This window comes from Citrus clementina, unplaced genomic scaffold (assembly GCF_000493195.1).
Source record: "Citrus clementina cultivar Clemenules unplaced genomic scaffold, Citrus_clementina_v1.0 scaffold_6, whole genome shotgun sequence".
NCBI lineage: Eukaryota > Viridiplantae > Streptophyta > Magnoliopsida > Sapindales > Rutaceae > Citrus > Citrus x clementina.
Genome location: NW_006262139.1, coordinates 12,481,171 through 12,503,986, shown reverse-complemented (window position 1 = coordinate 12,503,986; position 22,816 = coordinate 12,481,171). Strand labels below are relative to the sequence as shown.

Below are 22,816 nucleotides of genomic sequence, written 5' to 3'. Positions count from 1 at the left end.
GGATGATCAAAACTTATGAAAGACTCTTATTTATAACAAAATGGATAGCACTGTTCAAACCGTGTTACTATTCGTGCTGCGTTACTGTTTACCGCGTGGTCAAACCGTATTACTGTTCACCGTGTGGTCAAATTGTATTATTGTTCACCAAGTGGTCAAATTGTGTTACTGTTTATCACCTTTTTTTTTCCTTTTTTTAATCAATTTTCAACAGAGGCTACGAATTGGTGAAAAATCACAAAGTTGGCAAGCCTAAAATGTAAGGATAATGCTTACCGGTGGAGAGAGCAGTTAAACCATGAGGTAGTTGAGGAAGTTGACTATGAAACCATCAAGTGCACAAAAATAGAAGCACGACCCCTGCTCCTGAAAGCACACACTCCATTTTTAAAAGGTATTTGAGGAGAAAACGATGGAGAAAAAGGTAAGAAAAAACTTATCTAAACAAAACCTCATCACTTAACTTGAATTCAAGGCCTTTATTGAATTAAGCATTAGAGTGGAGATACCGAAAATTTACCTTTTCGGTTAACCCATTTCACTTTTTGTTTGTTTGCTGTGTGTGAATAGGCATACCTCTGTGTATTGCACTTGGTTCAATCTTGACAGGAAAGAAACATGTATTAACAAATAGATTTTAATATAATATTTTGGAAAAGAAAAGTGTCAAAGTGGGATAAAGCAGAGCTCACACAATAACTGTTCTCTTCTTCAAATGGTGGAATCAAGAACTTCTAGATACAAATAAGGAGCCGCAAGTTCACTGGGTGGGTTTACGTAACGTTGATTTCTTGAGATGGGGGGCAGCATTTCATTTTGGTTTTTGTTGAATTATGTTTAGTTTCATTTCTTGGACGTACCTAATGTTCATATTATGAACTTATATATACAAATAGTCTTTGGTTACAGAAGGAAGAAATGAACATTACGGCAAATAAATAAAGCGTATATATATACGTACTAGTCCAATATTTAACGGAAGACCACTTATATGTGACTGATACTAGATAGATTGAACATATATTATTTTGAAAATTTGCAACTTAGTGAAGAAAAACATAATTCTTGCAAACATTAATTTGGGGACCACTAGGAGTTGGAACTATAGATTCATACACTTAATATATATATTGAGAATAACTTGAAAATTTGCACCTAAATGGCTACTAAAAATATGCGTAAAGTGTATGCATTATATACTTCGATGCTAAGGAATCTATATGCATGTTTTTTTCTTATTTCCATATGGTTACGTAATTCAGGAATAATGTGATTGATAAACATATACATTGGAGGCATTAACTTACAAGATCGGGATTTCTTAACTTCATAAGCAAAGAGTTTTCCTCGAACACTAATGATTTTGTTTCCTAGTTTCTTTGACATTTTAACCTCGTTTTTCTAGAATCTACAGCCATGAGTAAGGTCTAGAATTGAAGACAAACGGCTTTTGATTGAAGTTTTGGCATCATCCCATGTGCTTATTGCTGTACATCTCTTAAAAAATGGATGCTGGGAACGAGATAAAAGAACAAATATTTTGAAGAAAATTGTGTTATTGATAAAAACATGTGATTGTTGATTGCTGCAATTCACATTAGTAACACGTATACGTTAAGATTAAAGTGTAACAAGAAATAAAAACATGCAAACAGTTCACAACTGAATCACATAAATGAGTGATTGGTGCAATTCATTCAATGCCCTTACTCGGTTATTTATTGGTGAAGAAAAGTAAAAGCACCTCACCATTAGCCAAAATCTGGCTAAGCTGAGGACCAATAATATTTGGCCAAATACACACATATATATATATTCTGACACGCAGGTCTAATGTGTCCTGAATTTATTTTGCCATATGTGGTGTCAAATATACTAAGTTAAAACAAATATCTTAAATGTTAGTTGTTACCATTTTTTTATTCCTAGCATATGTCAATTATTTTCGTAACATTAGTAACATATATACGTCAATAGTATTAAACTAAAAAACAAAAAAATTGTGTTGGGTATTTGACGAAAGTGAATACTGACTAAACTTTCCTCCGTTTATCAGATTCATTTGTGGTCCGTATTAGCTGATATTTCATTTGTTTCTATATTTTTTAAAGAATTATTTTCAGTTTCCATTTTCTCTTAGGCATGTCATTTATTTCGATTAATTGGCCACATTGTTCAATCAATTTGACACAAAACTTTTTTCATTATGACACCTGCGCATTCCACGTTCCACCATGAACATATTTAGGTTCAACAAAGATAAGACAGCCAGCAGCAAAAAGCTTCTCTTCGAATTGAATATCAGAGTTGTTAAAAAATATTTGACCACAATTCTGCGTATAGGCCGGGGCTCTTCGGAAATTTCGGTTAATTAATTACTCAGTCTACAAGCAGATGAGCACCCATTTTTCCATTTTCATAGTAGATGCAACACCCATACCTACCTTTTACATTAAATGATAAATCATCCTTGTATTTGATTAGAAAATTGCACATAAAAAGAAAATTTGATGGTTGTATTTTTCACAACTGTAGTGTAGAGGCAAAATTAGAAAACGCAAGAGTCAAATTGAGTTTTCGTGAAGAAATGAAGGCGTGTGGATTAAAGATTAGGAATTGTAGGTCACCACTGAGTATCTATTGCTCCAATGATGAACATAAAAATAATTAATTATTAATGACAATTTTAATGTTGGAGGTTGCACAATACACGAAAAGGATTTAATTGCTAGTGAAAATGCTTGTGTTAATCTCACTTTTTGATGGGTTAATACTATTCTCCTTATAAATAAACGCAACTGAAAAGATGTGACCAATTTAGAGTTTTGGGATTATTTTGGAAGCAAGACGAAAAGTAGAAAGTGGAAACGTTGTGCAAATGAGGATTCGTTTGACAACTTACCAGTCTTTTCAAGCAGAAAATTAGCTAATAATATAAATATATAAAGTTGGGACTTGATGAGGTAATGTGACATCATCATTTCTCATCTTTGTATATTCTCTATTATCTAATAAATATAAAAATTTTCTTTTAATTTTGGCTTTTCATCTTCTCATAATTAATTTGATTGTTATTACACAATAACAATTATGTAAAGATTTTAATGAGGCATATTTTTTGTAATGAACATCTAAGGGGAGTGTTATGAATTTATTAAAATCAATGGAGATGTTTATAACATATATCTCTTAGTCTCCCCACTATCTCCCATTAGCAACCTTTAGCTTCCCTATGACTCTCACTATCTCACAAGGAATTATGATCCATAATTTTTCATTAATTTCATGGAGTGATTATGTAACCATAAAAGGAGAGCTCATCTTTTTGTTTTGTACACACACAATTGGAATGAATAAAATCACTCTATAATATATTATCTCATTTTATTTTTTATCTTGCATTGCTTCTTTATTTGTATTGCTGGCTAATAGTTTTTTTTATTTTTTATAAGGCTGCCTCATCTTAAAAAAAAATCAATTTATATTTGTTATCAGTTTCATCAAGTGTAAAGTAAAAAAAAATGATAATACTAAATTTTTTTTTAAAATCGCGTGAAGCGTGGTTCTATTTTCTAGGTATCTAATAAAGGAATGGTCCCTTCTTGTAACTTGCCTTTCTTGGTGAAGGATCAAAGAATAATCACCATTTAAGCAAATAAATCCACACTGGGTTCCTGCCCCGTTACACTATTTTTAGTAACATGAAAACCATAATACAAAAATGGACATAATTATCATCTTTTGATAATGATCCCTTTCGTTGAATAAAATTAAACTTGCGGGTCCTATTCAACATTATCCATAGGCATACTTGGTTAATGTATACGGATCAACAATCCTTTAAATAAAGAATTGTACAAAGAAAAAAGGAAGAATTTGTTCAACTCTTTCTAGAAAACGTTACATAATCAATCAACCCTTTATAGAATTTAGTATTTGCATTTTAAAATTTAGAGTCTATATCTATATGGTCAGGATATATAGTTTGCATATTAAATAATGTGTTAATAATAATTATTTAGACATGTGTTACATATTAGTTAATTTTATTTTTTTAATCATTAATGTAATAATCTTAGGCAACTCACCAATAAATAGCACATCACTTATAATACAAACTATATAATATATATGTTCCAATTATTTAAATTCCTTGACAATTCTCATAATCTCACCCACTAATACCGACATAGAAGTATACAGTAAGCAAAAGGTAGATACTTGAATCACCAAAACATACTAACCATCTCTTCTTACTTCTATAAATTACTTGCAGTCTGAGTTTTGGAACTGGAGACCGCCAACAGAAATAGACTCAAATGTCTCATTTTGGAGGCTCAGGCATGCCGCTGGTGAAGCCTACCGCCGGCGACAGCCTCTCATTTCCTAACCAAAACGAGCCAGCAGAGCACAAAAAGTATCCAAAAAGAGGTAGACCCTCAGTTTCTCCCTCGCTTGCTGAGCTTTTAAAGCGTGTGGAAGGTGCAGATACTTCCGGTGACAACACTGCAATTGATCATCATCATCATGTCATTGAGCTAAGCCATGCTTGTAGCTCTGTCCCAACTTCGTACCCTTTTGTTCTTTCATTTAAAAACTTAACATACAGTGTCAAAGCAAGTCAAAAGTTTGAGCTTCCCTTTTGCGGAAAGGGCTTGTCTGATTCTCCGGATAAGGTTTTGTTGAATGACATATCCGGCGAAGCCAGAGAAGGTGAAATCATGGCCGTTCTTGGGGCCAGTGGGTCGGGGAAATCAACATTGATCGATGCTTTAGCGAACAGGATTTCAAAGGAGAGCTTGAAAGGGAGTGTGACTTTGAATGGTGAAGTTTTGGAGTCGAGTCTTTTGAAGGTGATTTCTGCTTATGTAATGCAAGATGATCTTTTGTTCCCAATGCTAACAGTAGAAGAAACACTCATGTTTTCTGCGGAGTTTAGGCTTCCTCGTTCGCTTTCAAAGCGAAAGAAGAAGGCCAGAGTTCAAGCCTTGATCGATCAGCTGGGCCTTCGAAACGCTGCTAAGACTGTGATTGGTGATGAGGGACACAGAGGAGTCTCTGGAGGTGAACGCAGGAGAGTTTCTATTGGAATTGACATAATTCACGACCCAATTCTGTTGTTTCTTGATGAACCAACTTCTGGTCTTGATTCAACAAGTGCTTTTATGGTTGTTAAAGTCCTGCAGCGAATTGCACAAAGTGGAAGCATTGTTATCATGTCTGTTCACCAACCAAGTTACAGAATTTTGAACTTACTTGACCGTTTGATATTACTTTCACATGGAAATACAGTCTTCGGCGGGTCGCCAGCAAATCTTCCGGACTTCTTTTCCCAATTTGGTCATCCGATTCCTGAGAACGAGAACCGAACAGAATTCGCTCTTGATTTGATACGTGAACTTGAAGAAACTCCTGAAGGAACTAAAAACTTGGTCGAGTTCAACAAGTCATGGCAGAGAACAAAGAGTCCGAAGAATAATAATCACGAATCCAAATCAAGTATTTCGCTTACGGATGCGATAAGGCAAAGCGTTTCAAGAGGTAAGCTAGTCTCCGGCGCCACAACTGACCCCGGCCCAGACTTGACATCTTCAGTTCCAACGTTTGCCAATCCAATGTGGTTTGAAATGATAGTTATTGCGAAGAGATCCATGACAAACTCAAGAAGAATGCCTGAGCTATTCGGAATTCGATTTGGCGCCGTCCTTGTTACCGGGATAATCCTGGCTACTATCTATTGGAAACTTGACAATTCACCCAAAGGTGTCCAAGAACGCATAGCCTTTCTTGCTTTCGCCATGGTCACAACATTCTACACTTGTGCTGAAGCAATCCCAGTTTTCCTTCAAGAACGTTATATTTTCATGCGAGAAACTGCTTACAATGCATATCGCCGCTCATCATACGTTCTTGCTCATTCCATCATCTCCATTCCAGCTCTGGTAGTCCTGTCTTTGACCTTTGCTGCCGTAACTTTCTTTGCCGTTGGCCTCGCAGGCGGCTTCTCAGGATTCATCTTCTTCTTCTTCATAATCTTGGCCTCGTTCTGGGCTGGAAGCTCATTCGTTACATTCCTTTCCGGTATAGTCTCTCATGTTATGCTCGGGTTCACTGTCGTTGTCGCCATATTAGCCTACTTCCTCCTCTTCAGTGGCTTCTTCATTTCCCGGGACAGAATCCCTGCATATTGGATTTGGTTTCATTACATTTCTCTAGTGAAATACCCATTTGAAGGAGTCCTGCAAAATGAATTTGATGATCCGAACAAATGCTTTGTCCGCGGAGTTCAAATGTTTGATAACACGCCGTTGGGGTCACTACCCATGTCTATGAAATTGAAGTTGTTGAAAAGCATGAGCAATGCTTTGGGGATCAACATTACAAGCTCCACTTGTGTGACTACAGCCTCTGATATTTTGAAGCAACAGGGAATCACAGACATTAGCAAATGGAATTGCTTGTGGATTCTTGTTGCTTGGGGATTCTTCTTTAGGATTCTGTTTTATTTCACATTGTTGGTTGGAAGCAAAAACAAGAGAAGATGATTTGATTAATTGTTATAATGTTCATACTGTTTTTTAATTACAGTTTTAAATTTTCTATTTTTTATCCAATGGTGTGTATGTGACTGTTGGTGATTGGCTTCTCTGTAAGTTTTTTTAAGTAAAAAGATACCGTGATTTTTGTTCTATCTTCTTCTATTATTTAATTTAATTTCCTCATAATCCATTCGAAAAATTGCACTACTTTTTTAAAGATTTGCTAAGGAATTAATTATCGACAACTCCTTTTCCTTTACCCTCACAAGATGGGTGAGAAATCATTAGGTTTTTTTTTTTCAAAGAAAGTAGACCTTTCATTAAGCAGGGGGATTAGCAAGCATACACAAAACATCCGTAGGGAAATTCTCCCTCCAAATGACAAATTCTGAGCTTTGTAAAGCTCTTTTTGTTAGAGAGTGAGTACTCATATTACAATGCCTTAACGCATGCTGGAAAGTTATCGATTGAAAATCACCCTTGCTGTTGAGAATTTCTGCTATAATCCACCAAATCTCTGATATGTTTTTAACCTTGTTGTTGGCTAACTCAGCTACCATTCTGCAGTCTGTTTCAATGATCACATATGTGCAGCTTACGGCCCTTGCCACATCCATTCCCCGTTTGACAACTTTAGCCTCTGCTATCGATACATCTCCTTCAAATTTTATTCTTTTCACTGCTGCAGCTACCACTTGGCCTTGAGAGTTTCTTATAACCGTTCCTAAACCTGCAACTTTCCTTTCTTCATTAATTGCCGCATCGACATTGACTTTCAACTTGTTTCTCGGGGGTGGCTTCCTCTCTGCATTTCTGGATCCTCTGTGCTTCTGTGTTCTTCTAGATTTTGAAGTTTCAATGTCTGATACACATCCATAATTGCCTTAGCCTTTGCCACTGAAAACTCTGGGTCCAGCTTCCTTAATTCGAAGATGAATTTGTTCCTGGCATGCCACACAGTCCACCAAATGGCTACTATAAAATCAATCTCAATATTGTCCTAAAAACTCTTTATTCTCTGCAAGACACTCAACATGTCTTCTCTCATTACTCTTTTCACTCCAGCCTCTAGATTAGTGCATTTCCATATTTTCCTCGCCAATCTACATTCCATCAAGGCATGGAAAATATCTTCTCTCCCACCTTTGCAAATTTGGCACAATAGCTCCTTCAGTATTTTTCTTTTCCATAGATTGTCTGCTGTTGGTAGCAGATTTCTAGCAGCTTTCCACGCAAAAATTTTTTATTTTGCTTGGCAAGTTTAGTCTCCATATACATTGCCAGCAGTGAGAAATACATGTGGATCTAGCTGGAGGCTCAGGGAACTTGATTTTGAGTGCCAATTGATAGTCACTCTTCACAGAGTACAAGCCTTTCTATCATAATGCCAAATTACCTCATCTTCTTGTGGGGTTCTTGGTAACAAAATTCTCTTTATAATTTCGGCATCCACCCTTGTAAAGTTTTGCTCAATCAAGCTTTCATTCCACAGCTGGTTGGGCAGAATAAGTTCTGAGACTTTTGCTTCTAGATGCAGGGAAGGCATACGGATTGGCCTAAAAGTTGTTAGTCTAGGTAGGTATCCAGTTCCTGGCTTGTATCTGAATTTTCTCTCCATTTCTTATCCTCCACCTTATACCCTTTTGCAACACTTGTCTTCCCAACAAAAAGTTCCTCCAAATGAAAGATGGATTTGAGCATGCTTTAGCCATTAGAAAATCTGTTCTCTTGAAATATCTAGCTTTCAGCACCTTTGATACTAAGGAATCTGGATTTTGCAGCAGCCTCAATTCTTGCTTCGCAACTAAAGCTTGATTAAAGCTTGAGATATCTCTGAATCCCATCCCCTCTCTAATCTTGGCATAGCTCATTTTCTCTCATTTCTCCCTGTGAATTCCCTTCTTGTCTTCCCTGGATCCCCTCTAGAATCTTGCAATGGCTCTCTAAATGTCATGGCATAATCCTAGGAGAATCCTAAATACGCTCATGGCCTATGCAGGGACTGCTTGAGCTACCGTCTTAATGGGAATTTCCTTCCCTCCACTGGACAATAGCTTGTGCTGGCGATTCGAAATTTTACTTAGGACTTTGAGTTTCTCATCATTAAAGAAACTGGTTCTCTTTTTGCCCACCATGGAAGGTAATCCCAAGTAGTTTCCATGCCTTGAGACTACATTGAGCTGAAAAATATCTTTTATTGCTGCTATCCGCTCTGCTTGAATTTTGCCGCTAAAAGACATGGATGATTTCTCATAATTGAACACTTGCCCAGATGCCAGTGCATAACAATCAAAAACCTTCTTTAGCTGCTTACAATCCTCCACCGAGGCCCTTGCAAAAATCAGGTTGTCATCCGCGAACAAAAGATGAGAAATTATGATGTTTATACCAAATCTTAGCCGATGAATAAGATGTTTTCTCTCTGCCTGCCACATTAAGCTTGAAATACCTCTGTGCACAACAAGAACAAATAGGGGGACATGGGACACCCTTGCCTTAGACCCCTTTGAGGTTGATAATCAATTCCTTTGCAACTCCATTTATGATGATAGAAAATGTGGGAGTGGTGATGCAGTTTATGATCAGGTTTATCCATTTATTTGAGAAACCTAATCTCTCCATGGTATGCTCCAAGAATGACCACTCAACCCTATCATAGGCTTTACTAATATCCAACTTCAAATCCACTAAGCCATTCTTTCTCCCTTTGTTATGGCTAATTTTGTGCAAGCATTCATAACCAATAATTATATTATCAGTTATTAACCTATTTGGGACAAAAGCACTTTGCACAGGAGATATGATTTTTGGGAGAATCTATTTTAATCTATTAGTAATGGCCTTAGCAATTAATCGGTATATGACATTGCAAAGACTGATGGGTCTGTATTTTGTTACTTTCCTAGGCTTTTCAATCTTAGGAATAAGAACAATGCATGTATGATTAAAGGGAGCTATAGTACTGTTGAGTGTTAGAAAATGTATATTTATAAAGGAGAAAATCATAATTTTACATTTTAAGTCTTACTAACACTTCTACTTTTATGTATTTTAGTCTCTTGTAATTTAATTATGTGTATTTTATTTTAATTAAGTATTTTATGTATTTTAAGGGCATCATGGTCATTTCACAATGCACGAGAGTTCAAACAACAAAACGAACATTAATTTTGAACTCGGGATAGTCGAAAACCTTAGGAGGAGCATAAAATGAAAAATGGCATTGTTCACATGTACAATACTGTTCACACATACAGAACGATGACGTGGCATTGACCGATGATGTGGCATTGACTGATGAGGTGTCACGATCCTGTTGGACTAAAATTCTTATGTACTGTTGATCGGTGACGTGGCAGCATGTTAGTGGACCAAAAATTGCGCGTACGGTATATGCATATACACAGGATTATTTTTAACCAAACCGCATCAATGTTCAAACCGCGTCACTATCAAACCTCGTGGTCAAACCGTGTTACTATTCAAACCGCGTACTGTTGACTGATGACGTGGCGCAATCCTAAGCGTCCGAAATATTTTTAATCCAATGACTATGATTTACTTAATGTATCTATAAAAAGGGGGCATCCCCCCTTAATTTGATATCTCTGAATTCATTTTTGAGCTCTATTTTTTATAATTCCTTCTCCATCTTGTATTGTCTATGTATTTTAATAAATTTCTATTTTATCCCTAATTCAATCATGAGTAGCTAATTTGCTTTCAAACTTGAGTTGAAGATAAAGTCTCAACATGTGTCATGGGCTTTATTTGATAAATTTACTTTCTTTTCCCCTCTAATTATTGTGGATATTTTGATTTTTCATTGACAAATAATAATAATCTTATCTAGATATTGCCTTGGTTTCACCGGCTCCCTAGTACAAGGTTATTATTATTTGGCACGATAAGCCCTTAGCACCATATTGATTAGAGTGTGGTTTATGAGGTATGGATTCCCCCCTCATGATTTAATTGACACTAATAAGGAATATTTAGCCCATGGTGCATATTGATGCAGATCTAGATACCCAAGTGCTTCAATTATAATATTTTCCACTTTAATTTAATTCTGCCATTTCAATTTAAATTTTAGATAGTCCAAATCATTTTTACCACAAATCCAACCACCCACATAGAAAATTAATTCTACATATAATTAAAATCCACATCCTCGTGGGATCAACACTCGTCTCCATTAATCTATTCTACAATAGATTCGTGCACTTGCGAGTTCAATAAAATTTACACAATAAGTATCTTGCTGGTTTAGAACATTGAGACATGTTGCAATCACTCATTTTTTGACATTTTTCCAGTGTTTTTGGAAGAAGACAGCCTGCAATCCATCTGGTCTAGGAGCTTTTGTTGGGCACATTTGGTTGAGAGCTTCTTCAATGTCCTCGACTGTGAAGGCTTGATCCAGAAGCTTATTAATCTCTGCACTCACTTTTGGTCTCATGCCTTGTAGAGCTGCATTTATTTGTTTTATGTTTGGCTTGAAGGTAGTAAACAAGTCCTGGAAATATTCACAGAATCTGTTATCTACATCATCTTTATTCTCGAGCCAATTTCCAGCTTTATCTCAACTTCTTCTATCATGTTTTTCTTCTCCTCGATGAAGCTTTGGCATGAAAAAATTTTGTATTCTTATCCCCAGGTTTTAACCAATCAGCCCTTGATCTCTGCTTCTAATACACCTCCTCTTCCATCAAAATTCTTTGGATATGCTTTTCAATGCTCCTGATTTCGTTGCCTCTGTTATACTGATCATGACGCTCTTTGGCTTGCTTTAGCTTCCCAATTAATTCCTTAACATTCTTATCCTCCAAACTCTTTTTTTCTCCAGCTGATCAACTGAGCCATTGACTTTTTGTCTATGGATTTAAAAACTTGAGTAGGACTCTCTTAATTGCTCGTGTGCCATTGCAGCCACTCCTCCTTCACAATATTCTTGCAATCTTATATAAGCTCTATATGTCTTCATTATGAAGTCTAGTAAAAGTTTTTCTCTCATAACTTAAACTCCTCTGTCTCTCCTTAACCTCCATCAAAACAGGACAGTGGTCAGACTCCCAATGCACCAAATTTGTGGCAAGATCATCATAGAACTTAGCCCTCCACTCTTGGTTACACAAAAAACCTATCTAGCTTCTCTTGTATAAGTTGGGGTCCAAATTGCTTATTTGACCACGTGAAAGGGTAGCCCATGCCTCCTAAGTCAAACAAGTTGCAATCTCGAATAACTTCTCTAGACTCCCTGATTGCCTCTGCACTTCTATCAAGCCCTCTCAATTTCTTATAAAATCTCCAAAGCATAGCCACGGGAGTGGGGACAAACCTGCCAATCTCCTTAAAAGGGTTCATGTGTGCTTCTTTTGACTAGTTTTAGGATGCCCGTACACTCATGTTCTCCTCCACACATTTCCTTGAGCATTCTGGACTTGGAAATTTATGTGGTGCCTGCTATAGGACTTAATTTGAACTGTCGTGTCCGTATTCCACATAATAGCTAACCTTCCACTCTTCCCCTCGCTATCCACTACAAAAACATTTTTTTATCGCTAACTGATTGCAGACCTTTTTTACCTGCTCAGACTTCAATTTGGTTTCACAGAGAAATATCAATTGAGGTTTGTGCATGTGGAGAATTTTCTTTACGGCTAGACACGTCTGGGGATTCTCTAAACCCTGAACGTTCCAACATATGATTTTCATGGCTGACGGCGGGGCTGCTCCATAGCCTCCGCCGATAATATCTCCCCTGACATTTCTATCTTGCTTATCACCAATTGTGTTTACCCTTAAGAGGTGTATATGACCATTTCTGAACACAAAATGAGATCTCTCGGTGGCCCAAAATTCTCGGCAACTGTTTTTTATTTTTTGCTTTCCGGGCTTGGGCTTATCTGTTCCTGCAAGCTTCTTTTCAAATATACCAGCCCATTGTGTCGCATTTCCTTTATTGTCCTTTCTCTTGCTTGAAACTTCCATTTCATTCCTTTGGTTTTTGTGTTTTAGTTCCTCTTCGTTTCCACATCCGTCTCTCGTGTTGGTTTTTAGCCCCTTTCGTTTCATTTTTTACTCGTTTCCTCTCGGCCCATTGAGCCTATAATTTTATTTTCCTCTAGCATTTCATTTTCCCGCTCTTTCCCTATTATTTTTCCATCCATAATGCTCTCTTCTCTATGCGTCTGCTTCGTTTCTGTTTCAGTTGTTTTCTTGCTGTAGTCAATCATCTGTAGCCTATCTCGATTTATGTCCTTAATTAATGCTCCCTCACCTACTCCTTCCACTTTACTGCTCCCCATTGGTTCTAACACCTCTTGAGGGATCTCCTAAAATTACATCTATAGGATATGAAGAGACATACCTCTACTCCTTGGGGAGTGTTTGAGAAATACCTTCTTGTTGTTCCAGCTCCGTATTTGTTTGCTCTTCTTGTGTATCCTCTTGATTTTCTTGTGATGCATTCTCTTGAATCTCTTTTGATGATTCTTCTTGTAAATCTCCATCTGCATCATCATTAGCAACTCCTTTTCTCCGCAGAGGAGGGGTTAGACTCATCAAACGTAACATGCATGGATTCTTCCACAACTAAAGTTCTTTTATTATATACTCTATAAGCTTTGCTTGTGTTTGAATACCCAAGAAAGATGCCAACATCAGATTTTGGATCAAATTTACCAAGATTATCTTTTGTGTTTAAAATAGAGCATTTGCATCCAAAAATTTTGAAATAACCAATGTTGAGTTTTCTATCTTTCCAAAGCTCATAGGAAGTTTTGTTGAGATGAGGTCTAATCAACACCCGATTTAAAACATAGCAAGCGGTGTTGACGGCTTCGGCCCAAAAATACTTAGGTAAAACATTTTCATTTAACATGGTCCTAGCCATTTCTTGAATAGACCTATTCTTTCTCTCAACAACTCCATTTTGTTGTGGAGTCCTAGGTGATGAAAATTGATGCTCAATGCCAAGATTATTGCAAAAGTTCTCAAATGCATGATTTTCAAATTCTCTTCCATGATCACTCCTAATGCATATAATATCATACCCTTTTTCATTTTGTAATTTCTTATAAAGCACTTTAAAAACATCAAGTGCATTATCCTTATTGGCTAAGAATAATACCCATGTATATCTAGAAAAATCATCCACTATCACAAATGCATAATACTTGCCATTTAGACTAGCATATCTAGATGGCCCAAAAAGATCTAAGTGAAGGAGTTCAAGTGGTTTTGAAGAAGAGATATGGTTTTTATTTTTGAAAGAGGTTTTGATTTGTTTTCCAAATTGACAAGCTTTATAAATCTTATCATTTTGAAAACTAATTTTCGGAAGACCTTTAACTAAATCATTTTTCAAAATTTTCGAAATTAAATCCATACTTGCATGACCTGCTCTTCTATGCCATAGCCAACTATCATCATGCAATGCGGAAAAACATTTATCAAAAGTATATGCACATTCTATGTCAATGATATAAACATTATCACATCTATTACCAACAAACAAGATTTTGCCATCACATGAGTTCTCAATAACACAACTAAATTTGTCAAAGATAACTTTATAACATTTGTCACATAATTGACTAATGCTAATTAAGTTGTGTTTCAAGTTCTCAACCAAACATACATTCTCAATTAGAGTTGAGGAGACTTTACCAACATTTCCAATTCCAAGAATTTTTTCTTTTGAGTTGTCTCCAAAAGATACATCTCCACCATTTTCAATTTTGGTGAAGCTTGAGAACCATGCATAGTTTTTGGTCATGTGCCTTGAGCAACTGTTGTCTAAGTACCATTTATTTTTCTTCTTCTTCAAGCCCTACAAGGAAAAATATCAAGTTTTAGGTACCCAAAGCTTTTTAGGTCCTTGAGAGTTAGCAACGGTTCCTTTTGGAACCCAAATACATTTGACACCATAATATGCATTCCTTTTTCATGGGACATCTATATTTCATGTGACCATTTTAATTACAATAATTACATACAATCTTATGATCATTTGTGGAGGTAGCTTTAACAAAATAATTCTTATAATACTTTTGCTTCAAGTTAGGCTTATATCCAAGTCTTCCTTTATCAAAAATACATTTTTGTGAGTTAAGCATATTAACCAACATCTTTTGCCCATTTGTAAATTTCAAAACAATTTCATTCAATTCATTACTCATTTTCTTGAGCATTTCGTTCTCATTTTTCAACTCATCTATATGTGATTCTAGATGCTCATGTAAAATGCTAGGTTTCTTATTTGATAATGCAATTTCATCATGCAATGTTTTGTTCTCTATTTCTAGGCATACAATTCTTGCATTTAGAGATTCATTTTCATTTTTAAGCTTTGTCATTTCCTTTTTAAGACATACATTCTTTTTACCAATCTTCATCAACTCGTTATGCAAATCTTTAAAAGCATCATACAATTCATCATAGGTCGGATCACTTACCTCATTGAGATCATCATCCCCTCCTATTGCCATGAGTGCTAGGTTTGATACTTCTTGCGATCCTTCTTCATCACTTGATTCTTCCTCACTATCATCCCAAGTTGCAGCCATTGCTTTCTTCTTGAGTTTGTTGATAAGTGGGCACTCCGATCTTATATGTCCAGACTTCTTACATTCATAGCATGTGATTGCCTCCTTCTTCTCCCTATGGTTCTTGAAGTTTCTGAAATTTTTCCGCTCTCCGGTTTTCTTGAAGAATTTTCTGAACCTCCTTGCTAGCATGGCTAGCTCTTCATCATCCGGTTCACTCTCCCCATCACTCTCATATTTTGAAGCTTTAAGAGCAATGTTTTTCTTCTTCTCTTCATGTCCTTTTTCTACAGCTAAATCCTCTTCATATGAAATGAAAGAACCAATTAAATCATCAAGAGGTAAAGTATTTAAATCTTTGGTCTCTTCAATGGCAGTTCTTTTAGGTCTCCATTCTTTTGGAAGTGACCTAATGATTTTCTTAACTTTCTCGCTATTTGAGAAGGTCTTCCCCAAGGCACCTAGAGTGTTCACTATATCTATGAATATAGTATACATAGAATACACATTCTCATTTTGTTCCATTTGGAACAGCTCATATTGACGAGTGTATCTACTGATTTTAGACTCTTTAACTTGATTTGTCCCTTCATAGACAACTTCAAGTTTATTCTATGTTTCTTGTGCACTTTCACAACTAGATACTCTATGGAATTCTTTCTTATCAAGGGCACAAAACAAAGCATTCATAGCCTTGGAGTTTAGAGACATCTTTCTCTTTTCTAACTCACTCCATTGACTCAACGGTTTAGGAATATCATCTCCTACTTCATCTTTAAATGTAGGCATGAACGGACCATCACAAACAACTTCCTAAATTTCATAATCTAAGGCTTGCAAATAGATTCTCATTCTAGTTTTCCAATAAGCATAGTCATTACCATCAAAAAATGGTGGTCTAGTTATAGATTGCTCTTCTCTAAAGGTTGAGTCATTTAGGGTTGTCATAGATCTTTTACTCTTAGACGATTAAGTCCTAACAAGAGAACAAGGCTCTGATACCAATTGAAATACTAACTAGGCAAACCAAAGAGGGGGGTGAATTAGGATATTAAAAATTATTTAATTCTAAAGAAAAACTCAATGCAAATCCAACACAAATTTAAAGCATTAACAGATAAATCAATCACAATATAAAAAGATAAGGGAAGAGAGAGCAAACACAATGATTTTTACGTAGTTCGGCAATCCCCGCCTACGTCCACGCCTCCAAGCTCACCGGGCTTGAGGATTTCACTAAGCTAGCCACCCAAGGCTTCAAACGCTTACAATTGACTTCTAAGGTGTCAATAGACCTTTACAACAAGAGATTATCCCCAATCTCTTAACCCAAGTGTATCTCAATACTTACAATCACTCAAAGTAAAAGATTACAAATTATTTTTCTCTCACACAATATTTAAGATTACAAATCAATGCCCAATGTGTGAATAGATGAAGAGAGAATGTGTTTAAAGCTCTATGAAGATTGTATTCTCGGATATAAGCTCAGTGGTAGTATTGTGATCAACCTTCTTTGGATTTGAATGACCTTATTTATATCTGGAGCTGAAAATCTAGCTGTTACAAACTGTCGGACAGAAAATGGTTCGCCGTTAACCCTAAACGGTTAACCGTTTCGGTTGGTCAAAGTTACCGTTGGGCCAGATTTCAAATAAATGGTTTGCCGTTTAGGATTAACCTTTCGCCGTTAAATTCCAGAGACCTGCAAGATGAACATTAGTTATCCGTTTACACTAAACGGTCAAGGATTTGCATGAAGTGACTTCTCTGGATATTATCGGTTAACCGTTTATAACAAACGGTTCGCCGTTTGTCTCCAGTAACCTGTAAAATGAACATCAGTTATCCGTTTACATTAAGCGGTTAAGGACTTGCGTGAAGTGGCTTCTCTGGATATTATTGGTTAACCGTTTATAATAAACGGTTAGCTGTTTAGCTCTAGTAACCTGCAAAATAATTTAGTCTTATCATGTTTTATTAATCAATGCCAGAGGATGACAACCTTCAATTATGGACGTTATCGGTTAACCGTTTAAATAAACGGTTCACCGTTAAGTTCCAGTAGACATCCCATCTTTTGTGTTTTCTGTTTTTCATAAACGGTTAGAGATTTAGGCAATATGTTGCTCTCTGGATGTTATCGGTTAACCGTTTAAATAAACGGTTCACCGTTTATAACCAGAATTGCATTTTAAACCAGTTTTTGCAGAGAATCTTTTTCTAATTTGAAAGTCCATCTTTTATGAAGAATGAATGGAATGATTATTAAGGCTTTCGTTTATTAAGAAATAGCTCCAATATTTTTATCAAAAATCATTTAAAATTTGTTATCATCAAAATCAATATTATTAACATATTCATGTTAACAAGGGTCTGATCCAAATGATAGAAGGTCAATAGAAGGTTATTGTGTGTTCTTTGGATCAAATCTTGTAAGCTGGTCATCAAAAAAGCAAACATTTGTTTCACGATCCACTGTTGAGTCAGAATATCGAGCACTTGCCTCAACCACTTCTGAGGCGTTATGGATAACCTATTTGCTAAAAGAATTGAAAGTGCAGCTGGACACATCTCATGTTTTGTATTGTGATAATAGAAGTGCTGAAGCCTTATCTAGCAATCCAAAATATCATACAAGAACCAATCATATTGAGCTGGATCTCTATTTTATCCAAGAGCATGTAGCTAAGAAAGAATTAATTATTCAACATGTACCAAGTTCAGATCAACTTGCTGATATTCTTACTAAACCTCTTTCATTTGATCATTTTGCTTACATGAGAATTAAGCTCAATGTCTTTTAGAGACCTTGAGCTTAAGGGGGAATGTTAAGATTATATGATGAGTCAGATTGCTGAGTAAGCTGCTAAGTCAGATTGTTGAGTAAGCTGCTAAGTCAGATTGCTGAGTAAGCTGCTAAGTCAGATTGTTATACAAGTGGAGTGCTTAGTCAAATGCTGAGCTGGCATTCTGTTATGCAAAGTGATATTAACGTTTGAAGTTTGTTAGATTCTCACCAAGAGTTTGTTACAATTAGTTAGCTGCCAGGTCATACTTTGTATGCTATAGAAAGATCCAGACCTTGCTATAAATATCTTTGTATCACTCATATTGTTTTTAAATCTTAATGAGAATAATTTTCAGTTTCTAGAATTCTCTCTCGTTACACATTTTCTTTCACTTTCTTGTTAACCAAACAGAGTGAAACCCAAATCAAGATCGTGCGAGTTATGACCACAAGCTTCATTGACTTCTTTGACTTTGGATATCCTACGTGTCTCCTTGCTAAATTGTTGATTAACTAGTATTCAATGATCAAGTCTAGACCTTTTTTTCACCTATTTTTTTCCTAAATATTCAAAATTTTGGATGGGTCTAGCAATGGGTCATGTTTAGGCCGTTTCACGTTGTATTCTTATCGTGGCATATTAAATTCTACACACTAAAATCCATCTATATTAACTTATTTCAATCAAAAGATACAAACCCAAACCCGTTCATTACTATTATTGTGTTATGAAAACCGACCCATTTAATCTGCACTTTTTAGTAAATTTAACATAATTATTATATATTTTTAGTTTAAATTATATAATAATGTACAAAATTGGCTTTTTTAAAATATAATATCAAAGAAAAGAAAACCTTAATATTCTTCATCAAGTTCTAATAATATAGTCTACAACTAATCAATAATTTAGTTCTACACACCAATATCAGTCTCTAAATTTTTAAAAAAAAAATGAAAGAAATTTGTGTTACATGAAAAAAATCTTATAATGAGTCAATGACGGCTTCAATTTTTATAATAAATATATAGGGATTTTAGGATTTGTAATAACTTTAGATAATTAGTAATTTGAAGTCTTTTTTTTTTCATATAGTATTTAAAAAGTCAATTTTTATTTAAAAAATTTATAATTTAAATTATTAAACTAATTAAACAATTATTTACTATTAATGGGTTGGGCGAAATGTGTTTTGATGCTTAAACTAAAATTTAACCTTTTATAGAATAGGGTTTTAATGAATTAACCTATTAACGACCTAACTCGATAAAGATCAACTTGAAAATCATTTTTTATCATATGGTTTTTATATCATATTAGCAACCAAAAAAGAGAGAGAGAATTTTAAACATTTTTGGGGGGGGGGGGATTTTCCAAGAATATATTGATTTTATTTAGGATTTTAGTAGTTGAGATTACAAAGAATATTCGAGAGATAAAAAAACCCTGATTTCATCTTTTGCGTCTTCAAGAACATGGATGTCTTTGTGATGGGAGATGTTAAACTGGAAAATATACACACACACATCTAAAGAGGAGATTTGCTTGATTTATGCAACATAAGATCGAAAGCATTGATGCATTAGAATTTAGAATTTAGATGAAAAACACTTAAAAATATGAATCTTAATAAGTGATTTAAATCATTTTGTAAACTTTCTATTTAATAATGGATTGATTTCTGTTTACGCGTATATATTAATCACTTGTCAAGACTTTTACACCCTAAGTTATGATAACTAAAGATTTTTCCACACTTTTGACTAAGTTGCTTGATTTTAACGTTTTGTTATGTGGACTTTTGTCAATCGCCAGGCATATCTAAAATGGAATTTTATTTCAATAAAAGACAACTTATTTACTTTCTTGATACTTATTTTTTTATCTGAAATTTAAATTAATTTTGAATCTGAATAAAATTGAATGATTTTTTTTGTTTGAATTAATAAAAATAAATATTAAATTTTTCTTTAACTTAAATAATCTAAAAATAATATTTTTTTATTTATACTCTTACAAATTATAAATGTTAAATAAATAATAAATATTTTAAATAATTTAATTAAGATAATATATTATTATAATCTAACTCATGTTCAATTGAATAAAACCCTTTACATTCTAAATCAGTATGTATTAATCAATTTCATTTTAATTTATGATGTTTTTATATGAAAATATTTATAAAAAATTAAGAAGATACGTAATGCTAATTTAAAGAAAATAAAAAAATTAATAATTTAATGTTGAAAATTTTTTGTCGTGTTAAAAAAACAAATAATCTCGATAACTTAACCGATTGAAACTGAATCAATGAACTCATTACAATTGGAAAACAAGCAACCTTCGTGTCATATTTCAGATCACCATATCTCCTAACTCCTGACGAATACTGTCTTTGGACAAATCTGTGGTATCACTGTTGTATGGTACCATAAATGGATCCAATTATTGGATCTAGCCCACAGTTGTCACCAGAGCTAGATTCAATGGTTGGATCCAACTGTGGTACCATACAACTGTGGCACCATAGCTGGATCCACTGTCTTTTTGTTTAACAATAATTTCTTTTAAAGATTTGTTTGAAGAAAAAAGTTGTGGCTTACAATTACGTCTCCACTAAGGCAGCTTTGTACCTTCATCATGTGAATCTCTGAATTATTTTACGTGTATCTTTACCTCTTATCACACAGGTCATTGTCACAGCTCAACGGGATTCGGGAGCCTATCAGTTTTTAGTAATAAACGTTGCCTCACACTTCGACGCCACCTCTTTTTAATTGGGGCCTTTAATTTCCTTATCTATTTTGCCAACTACCATTGGCAGATAGGTAAACCATTATTTACACCTGTGGGTGAGGTGGATGCGGGACAAAACATGATATGATGAATTGGTGGATTGTGCTGTAAGTTTTTTTTTTAACAAAACATGATATGATGAATTGGTGGCTTGTGCTGTAAGTTTTTTTTTTTTTAAAAAAAAAAAAAACAATTTATATTAGAATTTACCATTACATTTTGTAGGTTTTCTTTTTCAGAACAATATTATTGTCGGTTGAAGTAATTCAGGAAACACTGCTTTTGTCTGGTTTCAAAAAGTTGGGTCAAGATCTTCTTTTAATCTAACTCTCTTATCCTTTTAATACACACACATACAGATATGGTTTACAACATGTTATCGAGTTTGATGTATGTACTCTTAGTTATTAACGATCACAAGTATGATTTTGCTCCGTAATAGGAAAATATTAAGAGAGGATCATAGTTTCTAAAATTTGGTAAGTCATTGCACAAATTAAGCAGCGGTAAAGTGACTTATAAATAATGAGAAAATTTTACATAAGATTCGTCCCATTATATTTTTTGTGTTCTTAACTGCTACTGGTCACACCAAGAAAAAACTATTTAATTTACGAACTAAAAAATTTGTAAAAAACTTACATAAGAAGGATGAATCGTGTCGTTATTCGTGTATGTCTATCTAATAAAATCTCGGTATGTACATGCATGATATGAGCTTATTCGACAGTCCATTACAAAATCAAAATTCTCACATAAATGAGTTTCTCCTTGCAAAATTTAAATTTGTAATTGCTAATTATTAAACAAGAACATTAAACAAAAGATAAAAATTTAGCCTACTAATATTATTAATAAAGATCAGGTTACGGTGCAATTGTGATACCGTACAATAATTATATTAAGTTGTTGGATGTATTTAAATTGATGGAATTTACTAACATCCAACGACTGAATGTAACTATAATACAATAACATAATTACACGTCACGTCAGGCTTCCGTTATCAATAGAAACGTGATAGAAAATTTTTAAAACTGATGGAAAGCTTGGATCAAGAAAAGAATTCTACTTTAATTTCTATTTTGATAAGTCTTATCCAAGACGTTTTTTTACGGTGAAAGATAAAGCTTGATTTGACTTTAGCCTCTATAATTAGTGTTCCATCGACTTTGTACTCCTTGGATCTTTCTCCAAATTATTGCCTCCAGAATCTTTAAAAATCATGCCCATGTAGATATATATATATATATATATTTTACTTTTTTTTTTTTATTACATGAGACTATTGCTCAGATTACAACTCATATTATATGAGAATATAACTGATATGTACAAATCAGACTATAACCGGGATCAACATACATCAATGCTAATGGAGCGCTGCCCAGATTTTAACCCTCTCAAATATTCGAGGGATGTTTACTCCTCGCACTGGGACAAGGAAGCAGACTGCCTTCACTCAATTTTATTTGAGGAAGAAAACACCCCCACATGCATAGTAGGGATGGCCACTAAAGGAGTTGGTTTGCGGAGGCCTCCTCTATTTTTCACTCCATTTCTTAGTAAATTTAAGGGGATAAGCATAGAGTATCTCACGTGAGGACTACTATACCCATCCCCCTCTTATTCTTTATTTAATTATTTTATATTAAACTTTTATATATAATTTTAGTGAAATAAAAAATAAAATGGCTGCTATCATCACTAACATATTGTGAAGTACTAAAATTATTAAAAATTAAAAGACATCTCCAATACAGTGGAGTAATATCTTGAATCATATAAAAATGTAATACATTTGGATAAAAAAATAAATAAAAAATATATATAGTTTAAATGGAGATTGAAGTGTGGTTGGAGTGGAGAATACAAAATTAATTACACCTCTGTTAAAATTTTGAAAATTATTTTTCTCTCTCTTTTCACTACATTCTTAAAAAATTTATTTTATTTGAGGTGATTTTAATGGAGCTCCAGATGCATGAAAGATTTTACAGTTCTAATATTTAAAAGAAGATGTAAGTTAATTAATCCAATAATATTTTATTTGGAGAAAAATAATTAAACAAAATATACGGTGAGAGGCTATATCATCTATTATTCAAGTTGGCAAAATTTTGTCCAAGTAGCA

At 34.5% G+C, this 22,816-nt stretch overlaps 1 protein-coding gene across 1 annotated transcript; it reads left to right on the top strand.

Annotated features, from left to right (window-relative positions):
* Positions 1 to 4,319: 4,319 nt before the first annotated feature.
* On the top strand, positions 4,320 to 6,545 carry LOC18039618 (ABC transporter G family member 20). Its single transcript, XM_006428912.2, has one exon. The coding sequence runs from the start codon at positions 4,320 to 4,322 to the stop codon at positions 6,543 to 6,545; it is 2,226 nt and encodes a 741-aa protein (XP_006428975.1).
* Positions 6,546 to 22,816: the final 16,271 nt, after the last annotated feature.